Source organism: Eschrichtius robustus, chromosome 16, assembly GCF_028021215.1.
Source record: "Eschrichtius robustus isolate mEscRob2 chromosome 16, mEscRob2.pri, whole genome shotgun sequence".
In the NCBI taxonomy this organism is placed as follows: domain Eukaryota; kingdom Metazoa; phylum Chordata; class Mammalia; order Artiodactyla; family Eschrichtiidae; genus Eschrichtius; species Eschrichtius robustus.
In genome coordinates, this window is record NC_090839.1 from 64,953,303 (window position 1) to 64,975,156 (window position 21,854).

A 21,854-nucleotide genomic window follows, 5' to 3' on the forward strand; every position below is an offset into this window, starting at 1 on the left:
TCCCCTACTGACCAGAGGGCACTCTCTTTTTCCCTTTCGAGGCGGAATTGTAAAAACACCGACTGCTGCTCTGCTAGTCATTGCACTTGCCTTCCCTCTGCCCTTGCCCAATGCCATGCCCATCCTCACTGCCTGTTGTAATGATCACCAACGATGTTATCCTGGGAATTCAGGAATATAAATCTATTTTTATTTTATTTATTATTATTATTATTTTTTAATAAATTTATTTATTTTTGGCTGCATTGGGTCTTCGTTGCTGCGCGCGGGCTTTCTCTAGTTGCGGCGAGCAGGCTTCTCATTGCGGTGGCTTCTCCTGTTGTGGAGCATGGGCTCTAGGTGCGCCGGCTTCAGTAGGTGTGGCTCTCAGGCTCAGTAGTTGTGGCTCACGGGCTCTAGAGCGCAGGCTCAGTAGTTGTGGCTCACGGGCTTAGTTGCTCAGCGGCATGTGGGATCTTCCCGGACCAGGGCTCGAAGCCGTGTCTCCTGCATTGGCAGGCAGATTCCCAACCACTGTGCCACCAGGGAAGTCCCTATTATTATTTTTAAATTTATTTATTTTATTGGTTTATTTTTGGCTGCGTTGGGTCTTTGCTGCTGCACGCGGGCCGTCTCTAGTTGCAGCAAGAGGGGGCTACTCTTCGTTGCTGTGCGCGGGCTTCTCATTGCGGTGGCTTCTCTTGTTGCAGAGCACGGGCTCTAGGCGAGTGGGCTTCAGTAGTTGTGGCTTGCGGGCTCTAGAGCGCAGGCTCAGTAGTTGTGGCGCACGGGCTTAGTTGCTCCGCACCATGTAGGATCTTCCAGGACCAGGGCTCGAACCCGTGTCTCCTGCATTGGCAGGCGGATTCTTAACCACTGTGCCACCAGGGAAGCCCCTATAAATCTATTTTTAAGCAGCCAATCTAGGAGGCTCAGCACAGGAGGGGTTGGGGCGGTGTGGGCCCTTTGTGATGCACTACTGGGCTCTATGCTGGGGTCAGGGTGGGGAGTCAAACTGTGAAGTTTGATTATGATTAGCATCGTTATTCTCTACAGGTGCACATTCTGCATCTAATAGGCTAACACATTAAAGAATAAGCTCATTTCATCTTTATGGGGAAGGTACTATATTGTACCCATTTTAAAGATAAAGAAACTGAGTTCCGCAAACAGGACCTTACCTGCCCAAGGCCACAGAGAGTGAGTGGCAGAGCCAGGACTCAAGCCCAGATGCGCTGACTCTGTCCCATTAATACGTTTTCCTCCCTGGCCTGGAAAGACGTACTGGAGGCAGGGAGACGGGCTGGGAGGCTGCGGCAATGGTTCAGTGACCTGGATGGAAGCCGTGGCTATGGGGATGCCATTCACTGAATGCCCACTGTGTGCCTGCCACGAGCTTGACATGCATTGTTTCACTTAATCCTCGCCCACATACCATTATTATCCTACAGATAAGGATGTGAAGGTTTGCAGGGGCTAAAAACACCCAAAGTTGGGCAACCACTAGTGGCCCAGATGGGATTTGGGTCCAGAGTCTGCCTTCGGGGCTGTCAACCACTGTGCCGAGGATCTGCGGGGGCACTGGGGTGTTGGGGGTCGTGAGAGATTGGACACAGGGCAGATGGAGAGGGAGAAGCTGGGTTTCTGATTCACGGCAGGGGTGGGGGGGTGTTGGCACTTGTCAAGACAGGGAACAACAGAAGAGAAAGTGGTTTCAGAAAGGAGATGGATTCAGTTCTGGAGATGGCGTGCCTGAACCCTCTCTGGGTCTCTGTTATGCTGTCCGGTTGGCATTTGGAGGATGTGACTCATGGGCTTAGAAGTCATCTCATCTTAGAAATGGCTTACGTGGGAACTGTCACCACAAAAGAGGCAATTGATGCTATTGGTGCTTATGCTTCCCAAGGACAGAAGGGAGCAGAGAGGGCTGCCCGGGATGCAGGAAACATCAATATTTAAATTGTCTCACTGCTCTCCATTCAGCGGCCAACAAGAGGCCGTCCTGTCCCCAGGGGCTCATGATCTTTTCTGACAAACAAGGGAGACCAGGAAGGTGCAGGTCTACAGGGTAAGTACCATACAATGTCATTTACATGGCTTTTCAGGTAATCTGTGACAGCGAAAATAGGTGGTTTAGGGATACAATGTTCCAGTTTGGTAGTTTCCACAAAAAGCAAATCCAGTCTTTCGAAGACATTCTATAAGAGATGAAATGGATGAATTCCTCCATGAAATCTTGAAAGAACATCTTCAGAGCCCAAGGGGAGACTTTGATAGGCCCGGGAGTAAGCCATACCCTGAATGTGCTCTCCTTCAATGTCTAAAACACATCCCATACGATCTACCCAGGGGAGAGATTCTGTGAAAGCCAGATGGCCACCAGTCTATACAGATGGTGGTCTTTGCCTGACAAGACAGAGAGGTGAACTGAGTGTAAATCCAGAAAGCCTCACCTCTTCACAATGAAGCACAAGCACAGAGCACCTCTGAGAAACGCATTCTCGGGACACAGAATATGCCTGTCAATCAATCAACCAACCAGTCAATCAAACAACCAACCAACCAACCAACCCCAAGGCTCCTCCACTCTTAGGGTCACCACCCTCTCCATCCTCCTCCCTCCTGTCTCACAGCCAAGGCTGTGCTCCTCTTCCAATGAATATCCCTGTCCCATCAGTAATTTCCTTTCCCATGTCTGTTTTTACCCTCCTTCTCTTGATTGCTGCTTCCTCTGTTAACATGCTCAACTCACTTTCTCCACTTTGCTCTCAGTCTAGTCCCCTCCCGAGGTCCCTGGAAAAACTGGTCTTTGTGGATTCCCTGTTCTTTCTCACTATTCATTTCTTCAGCAACTTGTGCTGTGGCATCCACGTACTCAGTGAGGCGAGCGTTCATAGTCACCAATGGTCCTTATCCTCCCTGTATTTTTTGCGATCAGGGACGGCTGTTGGGTTGTATTGTTGGCATTTCTGGTTCTGGCCAAGGGGACCTACGGAGAATCTGTTGAGGGTCTCCGGGAGATACTTTCCTCAGATAGAAAAAAGCAACTCTGTAGATAAAGACCCACCCCACCAGCCCCATCTTCCTGTCTCTGAACACAGTTCTATAAGGATGTGATGCTTGGAGCTGGGCAGCCACCTTGTCAATAGGAGTCACGATGGCGTCCTCGACATACAGACCTGACATGTTGAGCTGACGGAACATCTCAAAACCACCGACTTCAGTTCCCTTTTAATGAATAGTATCCCATCGTAGGAATGTACCACATTTTACTCATTCATTCAGTTATTGATGGACATTTGGGTTGCTTCTAGATTGGGGTTATTATTACAAATAAGCTGCTATGGACAAATTTTTGGTGGAAATAGCCTACATTTTTCCTGGGTCAATACCTAGGAGTGGAACTGCTGGGTCATATGGTGGACTTTCATTTTTTAAGAAATTGTCAAACTCTTTTCTAACGTGGTCGTACCATTTAATATTCTTGCCAAGAATGTATATGAGTTAGTGTACAAGAAAAAGGCTGGTTTTTCTTTACTCACCATTCACAGAATACTTCACTTCTGGTATTTAGGCTCACCATACATGTGGGTTTCTTTTCCCCACACCAAGCAATTCTGCAACACGGGCTGGGTGTACTACAATGTACCTCAACTCTGAGATTATCTACCTAGAGATCACATCAGATCCCAAAGGTTAAGGGTTCAGTCCCACAAGACTGCCCCATGCCCCACTTTAGATGCAAGTCCAGGTTGTCATGTGTGCTTCTGACTCCTCAGCTCTAAAGTGGAGGTTCCCACAATGCCCTTGTAGGGTTAAATGAATTTGCTAGAGAGCTCACAGAACTCAGGGAAACATTTTACTTACTAGATCATCAGTTTATTACAAAAGGATATAACTCAGGAACAGCCAGATGAAGAGATGCATAGGGCAATCCACAGCTATACTACCCTGAACCCGCCTAATCTCGTCTGATCTCGGAATTTACAAAAGGTCAGGCTGGTTAGTACTTGGATGAGAGATGCACAGGGCATGGTGTGTGAGAAGGGGCAGAGCGTCCATGCTCTCTCCAGATGTGCCACTTCCAGCACCATCACCCTGGAAGCTCCAAGAATCCCATCCTTTGGGTTTTTATGGAAACTTTGTTACCTGGCACGATTGCTTAAATCATCACTTGCTGGTGATTAATTCAATCTCCAGCCCCTTGGCCCTCCCCTGAGGATGGGCAATGGGCCTGAAAGTTCCAACCCTCTAATCTGGTTCCATTAACATAAATTCAGGTGTGGTAGAAAGGGGTTTCTTAGGAATAACAAAAGGCATCCTCCTCTCTCTTAGCACTTAGGAAATTCCGAGGGTTTTAGGAACTCTGCCAGGGACAGGGATGAGACCAAATACATATTTCTTATTATGAATCGCTATCACAGAGTTGTACCAAACTCTCACTAACATTTGGTATTAGTCTCTCCATTTTAGCCATTTTGGTGAGTGACAGATGGCATCTCATTGTAGTTTTAATTTGCACTTGCATGTTGGCTGTGATGATGAGCATTTTTCATGTGTTTGTTGGCCATTCATATATTTTCTTTTGTTAAGTGTCTGTTCAAATATTTTCCCCATCTTTTTTATTAGCCTTTTAAAACTTGAGTTGTAAGAGTTCTTTACATACTCTGGATACAAGCCTTTTATGTAATAAATGTGTTGTAAATATATCCTTCCCGCCTGTGGCTTGCCTACCATTTTCTTAGCGATGTCTTTTGAAGAGCAGAATATTTTATAAAGTCCAATTTGGCAATATTTTGTTTTATGGCTCGTGTTTTCTGTGTTTGCTGAGCAGTTGGAATTTGTAAACTTTTGTCTGTTACCAAATATGGGAAGTTGTTGGTTTTAGTTTCTCCACATAACTTTCTGCTCCATGATTCCTTTCTTTTGGGGGACTCATACTAGCTGTATATTAGACATTTTGACATTGTCCCACAGGCTCCTGAGGCTTAATTTTCTTCCAACCCTTTTTCTCTTTCTCTTTAAACTGGATGGTGTCTATTCATCTATCTTCATGTTCACCCATCCCCATTGTGATATTATGGTAGTTGGTAGTTTTGTGATATGTTGGTAGTTTCTGCTGTACAGCAAAGTGAACCAGTTATACATATACATATATCCACTCTTTGTTAGATTCTTTTCCCAGTCCTAGTGTTATTAGTCAGGCTTAAAACTAGTGTTTGCCTCATAACCCTCTATTAGGGACTATCTAGCAATGCTGAAAAATCAAGATATTATGAAATGTCCTGTTTGTTAGTGCCATGAAGTTTACTACATTTTTTTCCCCTTGTTCTCCAACTTGAGGGGAAACATGACTGAAGACTTGAGATAAACTTACTTATTGTAAAAACCAAACGCAGTTAGATGACCATCTCCCCACCTGCCATCCACAAACCCACCCCTGAGTCCTCACAGTCTGGTTCTAGATCACTTTAAATAAGCTTCCTCCATTAGCAGCCCCTTAGTTTTTTCCCAATTAAAATGATTAATTGGAGGGGGGGAGCATTAGGTGGCCCTCTCTGCCCTGAGAGAGATGCTGGCTTCCTACCCGCTGGGGTGAAAACTATAAACAAGGAAGGAAGCTTCATCTGATGAAGTGTTTACTGTTGTGGCCAGAGCTGTGTCCTGTGGCCCATTACGGTTCAATTCAGCTTTTCAATCTCCTCCAGTGAAAATTCTCTGCCTGGAATGACCTGCTCCTTTGGACAGGCTTTTGCCACCCTGAACCTGGTGCCAGAGAAGGGACTTCTGGGCCTTGCCTAGGCTTTACAAACCCTGGGATGAAGTCCCAGGGCCTCCAGCTAACTGGGTGCCGTGTTGCCAAGAGCGGGTACAAACCTCTCACCTGTGAAAAACGTGTTCCGGGAAAGAGGATAATGTTAGGGAGCGTAGGCTCAACAGCTGGACTGCTTGCGTCTCAATCCTTCGCTCCCCACTGATGAGCTGAGTGACCTTGGCCAAGCGGCCCCACCTCTCTGAGCCAAAGGACTTAAAACAGTACTTAGCACCTAATAAACATTCGAAACCATAGCACTTATGATCATGGTGTGATTTATTGTTTATCCCAGTATAAGGCACTTTTTAAAAAATGCCTTTTTTTTTTTTTTTTAAAGAAAAAGGAATCATAAGTGAACGCATTGGTAATTATTATCAGAATGATACACCATCATTTCCTAACTGCTTTCTGAACCTATCACCATTGGGGAATACTGCTGTTTGGTTACTTTAAAAATGGTGAGAATTTCATAGGATTCCCTATTCCTAGCATATTCTTGCTGTGTTTTGAATCAATTATCTTCCTTATTAGGTTTTTGGAGAAGGAGATTTAGAAGTTTCATTTCGATTACTTTTAATTATTTCCATATCCTTCCCCAAACCCAGGTGCCACAGTCTAGAGCGTTTTGCACAGGTGACGTGACAAAGAGAGCTCCAGTCCGTGGTGATTAAACTCTCCCCGTTTCCCCCAGGAGACCCACATCCGCACTGATCATCCTGGTTCACGTTCCTCACGTCCGATTCTGAAGTTACCACATGCCAGGCCTCAAACGCATGGCTTATTGGTTATGCCTCCTACTGAATTCCTCTCCTTGATCTCTTCTATTCCCACCTGTTGTAAAGAAAGACGAATGCGAAGCAAGAATGCAGCAGAACTCTAAAACAGGAGCATTCTAATTTTGAAAAATTTTAATTTCTTGCCACATAACAATGAGCTATGGTGTGTCACCGATCTGTAGTAAAATTAACTTCTTGTCTTTTGTTCCTTATGAATTTATATATCCAGTTATCTTTCTATTTAATTTCACATGGGTTTGCTACATTGACTAAAACTTTTTAATATGAAAGTCTTTTAATTTAATGGACTTTGCAGTTCATCTGCAACCAGTTTTTTGGTTTTTTGTTTTGTTTTGTTAGGATGACTGAATGCTACTGCGTAACGCTGTGACGTTTTCCTGGCAGGATGGAGGGTACCCAGGCTCCCTGTCCATCAGGATGACTGCTGGAAAAGGTGACATGGGTAAAATTACGCAGTGGTCAGGAGCCGCAGAGAAGCAGCAGCAAGGTAGATTAAACAAAGACAATGCTGGTTTTAACCCCTCCACGCTCCTTGGTCAAGGGATCCTGCACCAGCGCATTTAACCAAATTGGTGCCAATTTAGATAACATGGCTGAAAGCAACATGAAAAACATGGCTGAAAGCAACATGAAAAACATGGCTGAAAGCAACATGAAAAACATGGCTGAAAGCAACATGAAAAACATGGCTGAAAGCAACATGAAAAACATGGCTGAAAGCAACATGAAAAACATGGCTGAAAGCAACATGAAAAACATGGCTGAAAGCAACATGAAAAACATGGCTGAAAGCAACATGAAAAACATGGCTGAAAGCAACATGAAAAACATGGCTGAAAGCAACATGAAAAACATGGCTGAAAGCAACATGAAAAACATGGCTGAAAGCAACATGAAAAACATGGCTGAAAGCAACATGAAAAACATGGCTGAAAGCAACATGAAAAACATGGCTGAAAGCAACATGAAAACCATGGCTGAAAGCAACATGAAAAACATGGCTGAAAGCAACATGAAAACCATGGCTGAAAGCAACATGAAAACCATGGCTGAAAGCAACATGAAAAACATGGCTGAAAGCAACATGAAAACCATGGCTGAAAGCAACATGAAAAACATGGCTGAAAGCAACATGAAAAACATGGCTGAAAGCAACATGAAAAACATGGCTGAAAGCAACATGAAAAACATGGCTGAAAGCAACATGAAAAACATGGCTGAAAGCAACATGAAAACCATGGCTGAAAGCAACATGAAAACCATGGCTGAAAGCAACATGAAAACCATGGCTGAAAGCAACATGAAAACCATGGCTGAAAGCAACATGAAAACCATGGCTGAAAGCAACATGAAAACCATGGCTGAAAGCAACATGAAAACCATGGCTGAAAGCAACATGAAAAACATGGCTGAAAGCAACATGAAAACCATGGCTGAAAGCAACATGAAAACCATGGCTGAAAGCAACATGAAAAACATGGCTGAAAGCAACATGAAAAACATGGCTGAAAGCAACATGAAAAACATGGCTGAAAGCAACATGAAAAACATGGCTGAAAGCAACATGAAAAACATGGCTGAAAGCAACATGAAAAACATGGCTGAAAGCAACATGAAAAACATGGCTGAAAGCAACATGAAAAACATGGCTGAAAGCAACATGAAAACCATGGCTGAAAGCAACATGAAAAACATGGCTGAAAGCAACATGAAAACCATGGCTGAAAGCAACATGAAAAACATGTTTTTGCCCCACAGGAATTTCTGCTTGGTTTCTGAAGAACTCTGCATCAATTCCCATGTTTCCTGTCAAAGTAGACAGAGCTAAGAGTCTCATAAACGGAGGATGATTCCGATCACACGAGAACATCCACCTGCGGAGGGAGTTACTGCAGCAGCGAATGTGAATGTGAGTGAATCAGACGTGCTGCCCATGACTGCAGAGGTGGCCTTTTAGGGTTTCGGTTCTAGTCTCTGGGGTGAGGCTTTTGAATATGGACGATTTATGTGCAAAGGTGACTTTTCTAGCCGCCATGAAGGTAAACTCGAGCTTTGACTTGTATCAGCTTCATCATCGGCCATAACAGATGTCCCAGACTTTAATAGTAAATGTCGGCTACTCAGCTCCTCAGCCAGACGAGTCTCTGGCTCTGGTAACAGAACACAATTATTTGTTTTGTCAGGAAGGGAAGGAGATGATCTTCGTTTTGCCTAGCATTTTGGGAGTTGTGACCACGGTTTACTATAATCAGGTGAATTTTGTTCAAAGATTCATCAGAGATCACACTTGGATATCAGGATGTGACTGAGATCGATAGGTTGACATTTACCATATGATGCCAGAAAACCATCTCATTCAGAGCAGAGTTGAGAAAAACATCATTAGGAGAACTTATTCAATCACCCATGCAGAGAGATTCTAATAATATCATTTATTCTTTCATTTCCAGGCTCCTCCCCTCTCTTTGGCATAGGGAGGGCAGTTCTATTTTAAATATCATTTACGACAGGACCTAGCTCTCTGATTTAAGCAAAAGGACATAAATTCACAAATCTGCCTGGTATACTTTTTTATTTCAATAAGGGGTTGTGTGCAGCTGCTGTTTCTTCTAAAATGAAAAAATAGTAGAAGTGAAAAGTGAATAAATCATAATCGGCAATCATTTTTCCTTCAACAAATCCATCAGATCGTCTTCTATTCCCTTCTCACTCAGCTCATCTAAACTGTAGTATCGATGGATGATTTTCTTAGCGGTGACCACCACGACTCGGAGCCCATGGGTGTCTTTGCCCAGCTGGCATCCGATGGCAGATGATACCACCATGTCGAGGTCCTGGTAGGTGCCCCCGGCATTTCTGTGGTAGTGGCCTGAGAACACAGCTTTGATACCTGCAGGGAAGGGAAAAAACATTAGGGGGCCAAGGATTTCCATTTAGGTAACTTGGGGGCTCCAGTGGTTTCTTCTGTGAACAATGCATATTATTACAGTAAATGCATAATATTATTCAGCATATGATAAATAAGAAGGCAGCATATGTGACATCCAGAATCTTTTCAAGGATAACTCATATATACATAATACATTATTAACCTGTTTCTTGTAACTCATACAGGAAAGTACTAGGGAATAAGGAGAGAAGGGAGAAAAGGTGAATGACTATGGGAGAGATGAAGGAAATATTTTGAGGCCTATATAAACAGCCATAGAGTAGAAGGTACATGTCTATGAAAAATAATGTTTATCAGAAATATAGATCAATGGAACAGGATAGAAAGCCCAGAGATAAACCCACACACATAAGGTCACCTTATCTTTGATAAAGGAGGCAAGAATATACAATGGAGAAAAGACAGCCTCTTCAATTAGTGGTGCTGTGAAAACTGGACAGCTACATGTAAAAGAATGAAATTAGAACACTCCCTAACACCGTACACAAAAATAAACTCAAAATGGTTTAAAGACCTAGATGTAAGGCCAGACACTATAAAACTCTTAGAGGAAAACATAGGCAGAACACTCGTATGGCATAAATCACAGCAAGATCCTTTTTGACCCACCTCCTAGAGAAATGGAAATTAAAACAAAAATAAACAAATGGGACCTAATGAAACTTCAAAGCTTTTTCCACAGCAAAGAAAACCATAAACAAGACAAAAAGACAACCCTCAGAATGGGAGAAAGTATTTGCAAATGAAGCAACTGACAAAGGATTAATCTCCAAAATATACAAGCAGCTCAATATCAAAACAACAAACAACCCAATCCAAAAATGGGCAGAAGACCTACATAGACATTTCTCCAAAGAAGATATACAGATTGCCAACAAACACATGAAAGGATGCTCAACATCACTAATCATTAGAGAAATGCAAATCAAAACTACAATGAGGTATCACCTCACACCAGTCAGAAAGGCCGTCATCAAAAAGTCTACAAATAATAAATGCTGGAGAGGGTGTGGAGCAAAGGGAACCCTCCTGCACTGTTGGTGGGAATGTAAATTGAGACAGCCACTATGGAGAACAGTATGGAGGTTCCTTAAAAAACTAAAAATAGAACTACCATACGACCCAGCAATCCCACTGCTGGGCATATACCTGGAGAAAACCATAATTCAAAAAGAGTCATGTACCATAATGTTCATTGCAGCTCTATTTACAATAGTCAGGGCATGGAAGCAAACTAAGTGTCCATCGACAGATGAATGGATAAAGAAGATGTGGCACATATATACAATGGAATATTACTCAGCCATAAAAAGAAATGAAATTGAGTTATTTGTACTGAGGTGGATGGACCTAGAGTCTGTCATACAGAGTGAAGTAAGTCAGAAAGAGAAAAACAAATACCGTATGCTAACACATATATATGGAATCTAAAAAAAACGGTTCTGAAGAACCTAGGGGCAGGACAGGAATAAAGACGCAGACATAGAGAATGGACTTGAGGACACAGGGAGGGGGAAGGGTAAGCTGGGACGAAGTGAGAGAGTGGCATGGACATATATACACTACCAAATGTAAAACTGATAGCTGTGGGAAGCAGCCGCATAGCACAGGGAGATCAGCTCGGTGCTTTGTGACCACCTAGAGGGGTGGGTTAGGGAGGGTGGGAGGGAGATGCAAGAGGGAGGGGATATGGGGATATATGTATACGTATAGCTGATTCACTCTGTGATACAGCAGAAACTAACACACCATTGTGAAGCAATTATACTCCAATAAAGATGTTAAAAAAATAAATAAAATAAAAGAATAGCTGGATGGAAGGAGAAAAAGGTTTGAAATAGGAGAAGGGATAAAGGAGGTGGACTTGTCCCTCTCTTTTAAACAAATACTTTTTACTCATTAATTCCTTCATGTTTCTCAGGAATCTCTGAGTCCAGGAGCCAAAGATAGGGCCAGTGAAATAACAAAACGTGAAGACATGTATGCAGCAAGGAGAAGGTACACGTTCCACACCACGAGAGAACAAGCTATTTACAAGCACTTCCTCAAATCTCTATAATTGACACCCAATTCAAATTCCCACTGTTATTCATTGTTCATAGGATACAGCTTTATTTTGGAAGCTGCAGTGTTCTCACTGTGAAAATGGAGATGGGATTTAATAGGTAACATCTTCTCTGTTTTAAATGTCCTTCTGGTATTTTGTATGTGTAAAGCTGTTCTTACCCCCGGCCAGGAGTCCTGACTCTAGGAAAAGCTGTTTTAACTTATCATTGGTTGCTTAGTGTGGCAGAGATCAGCCACCCAGGACTGGACTTCCTGGTGAGCCAACAGTCATCTAAAGGACTTTTGGTGGATCTTATTCATCTAAGGTGTGGAAAGTACACCTCAAAGAATTTTTAAAAGCGTAAATCATATACTATGGTATATGTAATCATTTGTTGTCTAGCATCAAGATTACTGACAGCTATATTAAAATCTTTTTGAAAAAAAATAATAATGTTTATGGAGCTCTAATCAAGATAGCACAGCATGGTCAACATTTAATGTACCTCCTCCTCTCCAAACTTAGATCTATGATGGATAAAATATAAAAAAAAAACCCAAAGGACAGAGATAGCTTCAATACCAAAATAAATAGCTCTATGGACCAGAAAAAAAGCAGGAAGGCAGAGTAATGAGTGGGAGTTGAGCTCTTACAAGATAATCAAGATTGAAAGCACTTTCTCTGAGATGAGGCAATAAAGGCTGGCTCCCGGCTGGAAACAGGGGTGGTGGTAATACCTCCGTTTATGGAAGGAGACTGAAGGAAACCACGGCTGCCCTGTTCCAGGGTGGTGGTGGGCTAGTACACCCTGGTACAAGCACTCCAGAAAAAAAAAAAAAAAAAAGGACCTGATTTGTAATGTTTACTAATTTCCATGGAGTAAAAAAAGGACCTGATTTGTAATGTTTACTAATTTCCATGGAGTAAACATTCTCACGATGGCCGATTTCAAATGACCAACATGATGTCACTGAACCAGAGTGGTCAAGAGATGTCCAGGAGCACACCCACCACCACGGAGTGTTCCCAACACACATACGAGAGCTGTACGCAGCCAAAGAGCAGGGGTGAGAATAATACAGAGCAAGATAATCAGAAAACGGTTAAGTGTCGAGTATGAGTATTTATTACCTTTGCTTCTTAATATAATTTACTTAATGATGAGTTTGTATAATTAAATTCTAACAATGGCTGTTTAACAACCAACTCACACAATTCTCTACCATTTAATCATTGGTTTTCATGTGTTGGTAGGAGCTGTCTCCAGCACAGCACTGGGTGAAGGCTTATAGCAACCCACGGGTCTAGGGAGGAAGGACAGACACAGGTTCAAATCAAGGAACCGAAACACGTTTTCCCAGGATGACTGGGGGGCCAAGACTCTAAAACACTATCGTAAGGCCTGGTCCCCGACGGGGGCCAAAACCCCTGCACAGGGAGAAGTCGGTCAAGAGGAAAAGTGAGGGAAAAACCGCCACCTCCGCCCCTGCAAATACCTCTTACCCAAACTGAACCTGAAATAAAAAATTCCACCATCCGTGAAAATTTCACGCTAAGTAAGACAGTCTTCAAACTCTTCAATCGGGACTATGAATTCACTTCAGGGGAAATCAATGATATAAACTGTGTGAGAAATATTTAAAATAAACGTTTGGGATATCAAACGTACTCAATAAAGGACAAATATCCATTAAGAAGAACAAGATGTTGTGAAACGAAACGGGCATGAATTGAATGAGAAGGGTTGGTATGGTAATGGAAATTTAGAAATGGTGGACGTAAAAGATATGAATTAAAATTTTAAAACAAAACCCTCAATAAATGGGATAAATTCTAGACTAGACACAAATCAGACAGGGAGTTAGTGAACGAAGAGGTAGAAATGTGGAGCTGAATCAGAAAACAACACAGACACCCAGACATAAGCAATAAGAATGAGAAGTTCAAAGAACCCAAAGGATGGGTTATTTGGAATTTTCCGGAAAGGAGGAACATATGGGTCTTCAAATGTAAAGTATCAAGTAGGATAAATAAAAATCAATTCATACTGACATATGCCATATGGTAAAATTATGGAGCATCAGAAAGAAAAGTCTTAAAAAGATATCATGCTGGGACTTCCCTGGTGGTGCAGCGGTTAAGAATCCGCCTGCCCATGCAGGGGACACGGGTTCGAGCCCTGGTCCGGGAGGATCCCACATGCCGCGGAGCAGCTGGGCCCGTGAGCCACAGCTGCTGAGCCTGCGCTCTGGAGCCCGCGAGCCACGGCTGCTGAGCACGAGAGCCACAACTGCTGAGGCCCGCGCGCCTAGAGTCCGTGCTCCGCAGCAGGAGAAGCCACGGCAATGAGAAGCACGTGCGCTGCAACGAAGACCCAACACAGCCAAAAACAGATTTAAAAAATAAAAAAAAAAAAAGATATCATGGCAAAAATACTATAAAGGAATGACAATTAGACAGGTAGCAGGCATCTCAGCCATAAAACAATCAGGGAGTAATACCTTCAAAATGCTGAAGGCAAGTACTTGTGAATCTCAGATTTTGTACCTAGCTAAACCATCATTCAAGTTTAAGGGCAAAACAGATACATGTTTGGACATATAAAGACTAAGAGTTTACCACTTCTCAAAACACTATGCCTAGTTAAAGAAGTCAGATGCAGAAGGCCACGTATTGTATGACTCCACTTATAAGAAATGTCCAGAATGGGCAAATCCATAGCGAAAGAAAGTATATTAGTGGTTGCTGGGTGAGGAGGGGAAAGAGGGAGTGGGAATGACTGCTAATGAGCACAGGGTTTCTTTGCAGAATGGTAAAAATGGTCTGGAATTAGACAGTGGCAATGGTTGCACAGTCTTGTGAATATATTAAAGCCACTGAATTTTGGAGTAAATTGTACGGTATGTGAATTATACAGCTCAATAAAAAAAATGTTGTGTTTTTTTTAAAAACCCATATGGGAAGGGGAGGAGGCTAGAATGATCCATGTGGTAACGGATTAGCGTTGGAGACATCAGTATGAACTTGTGTTTACCTTAACATGGAAACCCTGTTGACACCTGGAAATATTTATAGACGTGCATGTACACAGGTTAGTGGAGAGACACACACTTCTTGCTCTGTCAGGTGCAAGTGCCTAGGAGCAAGGACACATCCTGGCAGGGAGTACACCTAGCAGCCACATCTTGGTTTCTACTTCTGTTCTCCAACAAAAGGCGCTACGGATCCCTGGAGAAATGGGTGACTGTAAGACTGGGGCAGGAAATGTATTTAAAAAGCCACGAGTCTATACTAATACAAATAACTGACTGAATAAATGTGGGGAAAAGAGACAAACATCCCACACAGAAGACTAACAGGTAATTTATGTGGAAATTCCTCCTTCAAGGAGGCGGAGTGTAACTCCCTACCCCTTAGGCATGGGCTGTGCACAGCGACTTCCTTCAAAGAGTAAAGTATAAAGAGGGGTTTTTAAAAAAAAAGGAACTTTACAGTGGAGAAACTGACGAACGTCAACAGTGATGAGACGTCAGGTTGATGGTATGTACCTTGATATGACTGGGATTAAAACAGTAATTGACCTGTGTGGTCTTCCTCCCTTAAACCCATAATTCTGGCATGAAAAAAACATCAGACAGATCCCAATAGACATTCTATAAAATACCTGGCCAGTACTTCTCAAGACTGTAAAGGTCATCAAAAATAAGGAAAGTCTAAGAAATGGTCACAGTCAAGGGGCACCCACACCAACGGAACACTGCTCAGCAATAAAAAGGAATCAACTACTGACACATGCCACGTCTTGAGTGGATATCAAGGAGATTATGCTGATTTTAAAAAGCCAACTCGGGACTTCCCTGGTGGCGCAGTGGTTAAGAATCCGCCTGCCAATGCAGAGGACACGGGTTCGAGCCCTGGTCCGGGAAGATCCCACATGCCGCGGAGCAACTAAGCCCGTGCGCCACAACTACTGAGCTCACGTGCCTAGAGCCCGTGCTCCGCAACAACGGAAGCCACTGAAAGGAGAAGCCCGTGCACTGCAATGAAGCGTAGCCCCTGCTCGCCGCAACTAGAGAAAGCCCGCGCGCAGCAATGAAGGCCCAACACAGCCAACGATTAATTAATTAATTTAAAAAAAAAAGGAAAAACTTATAAAAAGCCAACTCAAAAGGTTCCATACTGTATGATTCCACTTACGTAACATTCTTAAAGTGACAAAAATTACAGATATAGTTGCTAGGAGTTAGGGACAGGGATGAAGGGGGCTGGGAGTGGGTGTGGCTACAGAAGGGACCCTCGTGGTGGGAGAACTGTTCTGCATTTGACAATGATTCAAAAAAGGTATGAAGGAAATACGACCAAAATGTTTAACTCTTCTTGTTAGTAGGGTTCCGGGAGACTTTGAACAGAGCTCTGGAGATTATAGCCACTCTCCAGCAGCAAGAACTGAGACCCACCCGCGGGCAGGTGTGGGTCTGCCAGCCCTGGACCATGGCTAGGGATGGAAAGGAAGGTGACCCCGGTTTCCCTACTTAAAACAGCCAAGGGTGGAGAGAAACAGCTATTTCCATTGACTGTTATTAGGAAGCAAACAGATACAATTCATTTCAGAGGGTAATTAGGTGCTATTAGGTTCTCACATTTTGCTGTGCATTCCCCTGGACCCAACACCACCATTTTCATATAAATTTATCCTTCAGAGATACCCAGAGAAGAGCCCACAGATGTAGGTGTGTTGTGTCTGTGGGGACAAATATACAGTGCTCACAGAGGCACTGTTTGTAATATTCGTTTACGGGAGACTGGATAAATTACAGTATGTGTATTAAAAAAAAATAAAAAAAGAGGTTGATTTACATGTACCGGCACTGAAAGGCACCAAATATATTATTAAGTATGAACAGCAAGATGTAAAAAGAAGTGTTGTGTGATCCTGTTTTTGTAAAATAAAGATAACATCCATATAAGAGGGTGTGCGCTTGTGTTTGTACCCCCAGCTGAATGGGAGAGAAACAGACACTAAACTCACACAGGTGATTTCACCACCAGGGTGGTGGGGTGGGATTAGCAAGGGCGGGCATCACTTTCCATGTTTTTATTCCTGTAATGTTTGCAGTGATCATGCATTGATTTGGTGATCACAAACAAACATCAAGGTGACGTGGACCGGGAAAGAAAGACAGGAGGGACGGAGGTGCTGCCACACCAGGGCCGGAGCTGTGTGGCTAAAAGCTGCAGCTGGAACCGCTGGGTTGGGTGTATCGCCGTAAGTGGGGGAAGTGAACAGCTCCTGATCACTCAGGCCGGAGGGCCGTGGAAATGACTGCTTCCTCCACTGCCTTCCTGGGGTTTCCGAGCCTTATGGCCTGTGCCGTCAGAGGCCCAAATGGGAGAGTGTGCGATTAGACCCACCTCGGGGAGTTGTTAATGGCCAGTCGGAAAGCACTCAGTATTATTATTATTTTGCTGTATGCTAAATTATGTTTATGAAATTTGGCTCTTTATGCCTAATTCATAGTTGCAACATGTACTATTCTGGAAGGAATGTTTGGCAATTTTGAAAGTTGCTCGCATTAGCCGTAATTAGCTGTGAAAACTCATTTATGTTTAGATTTCACGCCGTTATTTGTTGGCATTCGCAGAGACAGGAGTGTCAATGGGGACTGTGCAAGTGACCGGCAGACCTTTCAGAAGGGGTCTCGGTGGACTGTGGAGAGCTGGGCTTCTCTGCCATCAGCGTGTCCCATCCATTTCCCGTCCCGGGTCCCCGGGGGCTCATCATTTACTGTTAATGTCCCAAGTCACAGAAAATGTGACCAAATGAGGATTTTTAGATGAGCAAAGAAGCCTAAAGAGGACTAGAAATAAAGATGAAAGAGCTGTCAGCAAGCAGAGCCGTTGTGTTCAGAATCTTCTTGCTTCTGGTAAAAGAGATCCCCCTTCCCCCACACCCATTACAACGAGGAACTTGTCATTTTGGAGTCCTGAACAGGAAATCAGGCAATGACCATGTGATAAATTTACAAAGGGATGGTCAGGCAGGAGGCTAAAGTCTGTCTCAAAGTAGGGACGTATGAATGACTCTCCACTCTCCTGGGTTCTGGTGCAGAGTTCAAGGCTCTGGGATATTCCCAGTTGGCCCAGGGAAGAGCAAAACAGGGGGATGAGACTCAGGTGGGAAGTGAGGGAGCCTCTTCTTGGGTTGGAACCGGAACCAGGAGCCTGGTATTTGGTAGTGGGAGTTTCTACTTCCCACCTCCTGGGAAGTCCAGGAGTTCTGAACCCCAATCATGTCTCCTGATTCTGTCCCAAAGAAGGGCAAACACCGAGGCAGAGTGGGTCGAGGGTAGCAACAGCAAGACCCTAAGGACTTTTTATCCACCATCTCCTGAATCCTCCCAATGGACCTTTGTCCTAGGGACACAGGAGTCATCTCCATTTTACAGATGAGAAGACCAGGCATGGAGAAGTTAAGGAACCAAGGCAAAGTTACTCAGTTAGAAAACAGGGCAGCCAGGATTAGAACCATGGTACTCGGATGTAAGAGCTCAGGTTCTTGCAGACTCAAGGTCTGTCCTTTGGGACCTTGGGCAGGTTACTGACCTTTGTGAACCTTTACTTCCTCATTTGTAAGACAATAATACCTGTCTCACGGGTGGCAGAGAGGTTTGGATGACAGCTTGGATGCTGGCAATGTGTGCCCAGTAAACAGCAGGTGCCCATCATGCCCCGAGGCTCCCCTGCTGGAGTGGGGCGCAGACATGACCAGCTGGCCTTGCAACGTGCAGGCCCTTGTCCGAGTTACAATCCTGCCACCAGGACTTGCAAGAAGTTTTACTCATGTTGGTTTTCTACTAGCTTTTTTTAAAAATGTTAATTAATTAATTTAATTTTTGGCTGTGTTGGGTCTTCGTTGCTGCGCATGGGTTTTCTCTAGTTGCGGTGAGCCGGGGCTACTCTTTGTTGCGGTGTGTGGGCTTCTCATTGCGGTGGCTTCTCTTGTTGTGGAGCACGGGCTCTAGGCACACGGGCTTCAGTAGTTGTGACATGCAGACTCAGTAGTTGTGGCTCACGGACTCGGTAGTTGTGGCTCGCGGACTCTGTAGTTGTGGCTCGCAGGCCCTAAAGCGCAGGCTCAGTAGTTGTGGTGCACGGGCTTAGTTGCTCCGCGGCATGTGGGGTCTTCCCAGATCACGGCTCGAACCCGTGTCCCCTGCATTGGCAGGCGGATTCTTAACCACTGCGCCACCAGGGAAGTCCTCTACTAGCTTTTGATGGGGACACATTGATTCACAACTCGATGGAGGTAAAGAATGTATTAATAAATCATGGTTTTCCTGACGGGGGATTGATTTTAGTGGTGTTTTCAAGAGTTGTGCAGAATTTCCATTCGGACTGTTCATCAGTCATCTGTGGCCGACATGCCTCTATGGTGCCTTAATTGAGTATCACGTATAGATTGTTTTTGAATTATGAACTGCTGTAAGGAGGTGACAGGCATCTCCTTAAATTACCACCAGGAAAATCCGCAGCAGAGACAGCCCCTGCATCAAGAGGACGCCCTCCGTGGCATTAGCTTCATATTTATTTCTCCATGGTATCAAGTCATAAAGATGCTATAAATGCAATTTTTAAGCTGTCCTGATTCAAATTCATTTCAAATCAATCAGAGGATTGGGATACAATCTCCATATAATTTAATATTCTAATATCAGAAATGTGCCTCAAATCAACCAGGAAATCAGGATGCACCCCGATACAATTTGTTACTTAGGCTTGGAAAGTGTAAACAGATGCTAATTGGGCAGTTTTTACTTTTATCCTGCCTGAGTATACACTTATGAAAATGCTTGGCATCTTTACATTGCCAGCTGTAACAGTGAAACTTGTGTCACAAATCATTAGTCACACTCAATTTATTCATTCTGTCTCAGTGGTAAGGAAAAAAATGGGACTCATAAAAGAAACAAAGAAAAGGAAAATTAAAAAAAGGAAAAGGTTGGTGTGAACACACAGAAAGCAGGCATAAATAATCCCTCCTGCAGGTGAGGAATTTCCTCAGCAGGCAGCCAAGGTGCAGGCCTGGAGACGGTGATCCCTGCTGGCGGCCAGTGGCCTGGGGTGGCTGTGAGGCAAAGTGGGGGGAGAAGCAGATGTTTCTTAGGCAGGGCTGGAACGTCAGCTGCTGATCCAGTATTGGAGTTAAGGCCCACCTGACTCATTCAGTATGACATTCTTCATATTAAATTACGATTCTGAGTTGCCAATTTGGGAGTTCTAGACTCCAATATAATCACGCTCAGAATTTTACTGGCAGGTATCCTTCCAGATGCCTAAGTGTCCATGGCCCATGGCTGCCAGGGACCGTGGAGAAAGGCAACGGCCTGCTCCTTGTTCTTCGGCTGAGGCAGGATGCTGTTTCTTCAGCCAATTCGAGGCAATAAACATTTGCAGAGCTCCCTCTCGGTGCCAGGTGTTGGTGGAGGCTAGCGGGGCACCCAGATCAACCATTCCTAGCAATCAAGAGCTTAACGTCTACAGCTGAGTAGTACTGTAAAGTGCTTTCATAATAAAATGCAGAAAGTGAAAATGACACGGTTTAGCAGTGTTTTATTTACAGAATATCTGCTCTGAGCTGAGCACTCTGCACGTGCATCATCTCAGGTAAGCCTCATGAGGACCCCCACGAGGAAGATCCTGTCCCCTTTTACAGATGATGGGATCAGGCACAGAGAGGTTAAGTAACTTGTCCAGGGTCACACAGCTAGGATTTGTTACCTAGATCAGACTGACTCAGAAGTAGATGCTCTGTCTACCACCCTGGAGGTCCAAAGTGCCACGGATCACGGATGGTGCTGGGGCCCAGTAAGAAGGCTTCCTGGAGGGGGTGGCTTCGACCTAAACACACCCTCAGCTTCTTCCAGTTCTTTGCTTGTGCCTGACCTGGGACTGGAAGGAGGGTCATGATTAGGGTAGTAGTAATAAGAAGAAGAAGAAGCAGCAGCAGCAGCATTACTTACGGAGTGCGCACTATCCACCAGACATTGTCCTGAGCTACTTTACATGTTTTTAACTCACTGAATCCTCACAGTTTGCCTAAGAAGAAAGCACAGTTACTATCCCAGTTTTGCAGATGGGAAAACTGAGATGTAGAGACATTCAGTAGTTTGCCTAAGTCAGCCTGTACCCAGGAATCTGGCCCCCGTCGATGCTCCTAACCAAAACACCTGCGTAGTGGAGGTAAAAGAAAGGCCCGTCAGGGAAGGCGCAACCATGAGCACAGAACGGGAGTCAGGTGAGTGCAGGAAGCAGCAGCTAAACAACAACAACAACAACAACAACAACAACAATAACGGCTCCTGCTGACTGGCCACCTGCAGGCATTTCCTCTCCAGCCTTTGGACTCCTCCCCAGACATGGCAGAACTTATCTGTACTTCCCAGGGCAGTGGGTGGCAGCACCAGGGTTCCAAGTCAGATTCTGGCCCAGCTGGAGGGCCCGGGAGGCGTGGCCAGAGGCTAGACTCTGTCTGGCTGAAGTGGAAATGGACTTGAGACAAGTGCCAGCTCGGGTCGTGTCTTCCTCTTGTGGTGAGCAAAGCACTCCATCATGTCCAGTTTCAGCCTTTCGCTGATTCAAACCCTCCCATCCTCAAATTCCCATTAACTTGAGTGGGATCTTAAAGGCACTTTCATGGACCTCCTTTTGAGGATCACCTGTAACTTAATTGACCCGGGGTCTGCCAACCTTTTCCGTAAAGGGCCAGATAGTAAATATTTTAGGCTCTTCAGTCTCTGTCGCAACTACTCAACTCTGCCTTCCTTTGTGACATGGAAGCAGCCGCAGAAAGTGTGTGAACACATGTGTGTGATCCAATAAAACTTTATGTACAAAACTGGGAGGAGGGCCACCCCCAGTAATGGGGGAAAAGCATACCATCTTAAAAAATACATTTGGGTGATCAAAGGTCAGTCACGATTTCTTGATTCTTCAACAATTGGAAGCTTCTGTGCTTCTCCCAGATAAAGTAAACAACAAAGGACAAGTAATTTGTAGTTTAGTTTATAAAACTATGGATGCCATTCCAACCAGAAGAGACAAGCATATTTGCCCAAAAGAGAACAATGCTTTAAAGAACACAAAATTGGTCAATTATTCTATAAACAGGAGCACCTGTCCTGACGGTCAGAGACTTCTGTATCTACCTAAAACTAAGAGTGTTCACATCCTTCCACCTAAAAAAGTAATCCAGACCTAAAATATGGA

At 44.2% G+C, this 21,854-nt stretch overlaps 2 protein-coding genes across 3 annotated transcripts in view; one reads left to right on the plus strand and one right to left on the minus strand.

Annotated features, from left to right (window-relative positions):
- The first annotated feature begins 7,180 nt into the window (after nt 1–7,180).
- Nucleotides 7,181–8,419, plus strand: LOC137750419 (fap1 adhesin-like). Its single transcript, XM_068524780.1, has one exon. The coding sequence runs from the start codon at nt 7,181–7,183 to the stop codon at nt 8,417–8,419; it is 1,239 nt and encodes a 412-aa protein (XP_068380881.1).
- Nucleotides 8,420–9,004: 585 nt separating this feature from the next.
- CPPED1 (calcineurin like phosphoesterase domain containing 1) overlaps nt 9,005–21,854 on the minus strand; it is a 117,172-nt gene continuing 104,322 nt past the window's right edge. For both annotated transcript variants that reach the window (XM_068565988.1, XM_068565987.1), the window contains one exon: nt 9,005–9,481. In XM_068565988.1, the coding sequence (XP_068422089.1) occupies nt 9,252–9,481 (230 nt within the window). In that variant the 3' untranslated portion in view covers nt 9,005–9,251. The remainder of the gene's footprint in view (nt 9,482–21,854) is intronic.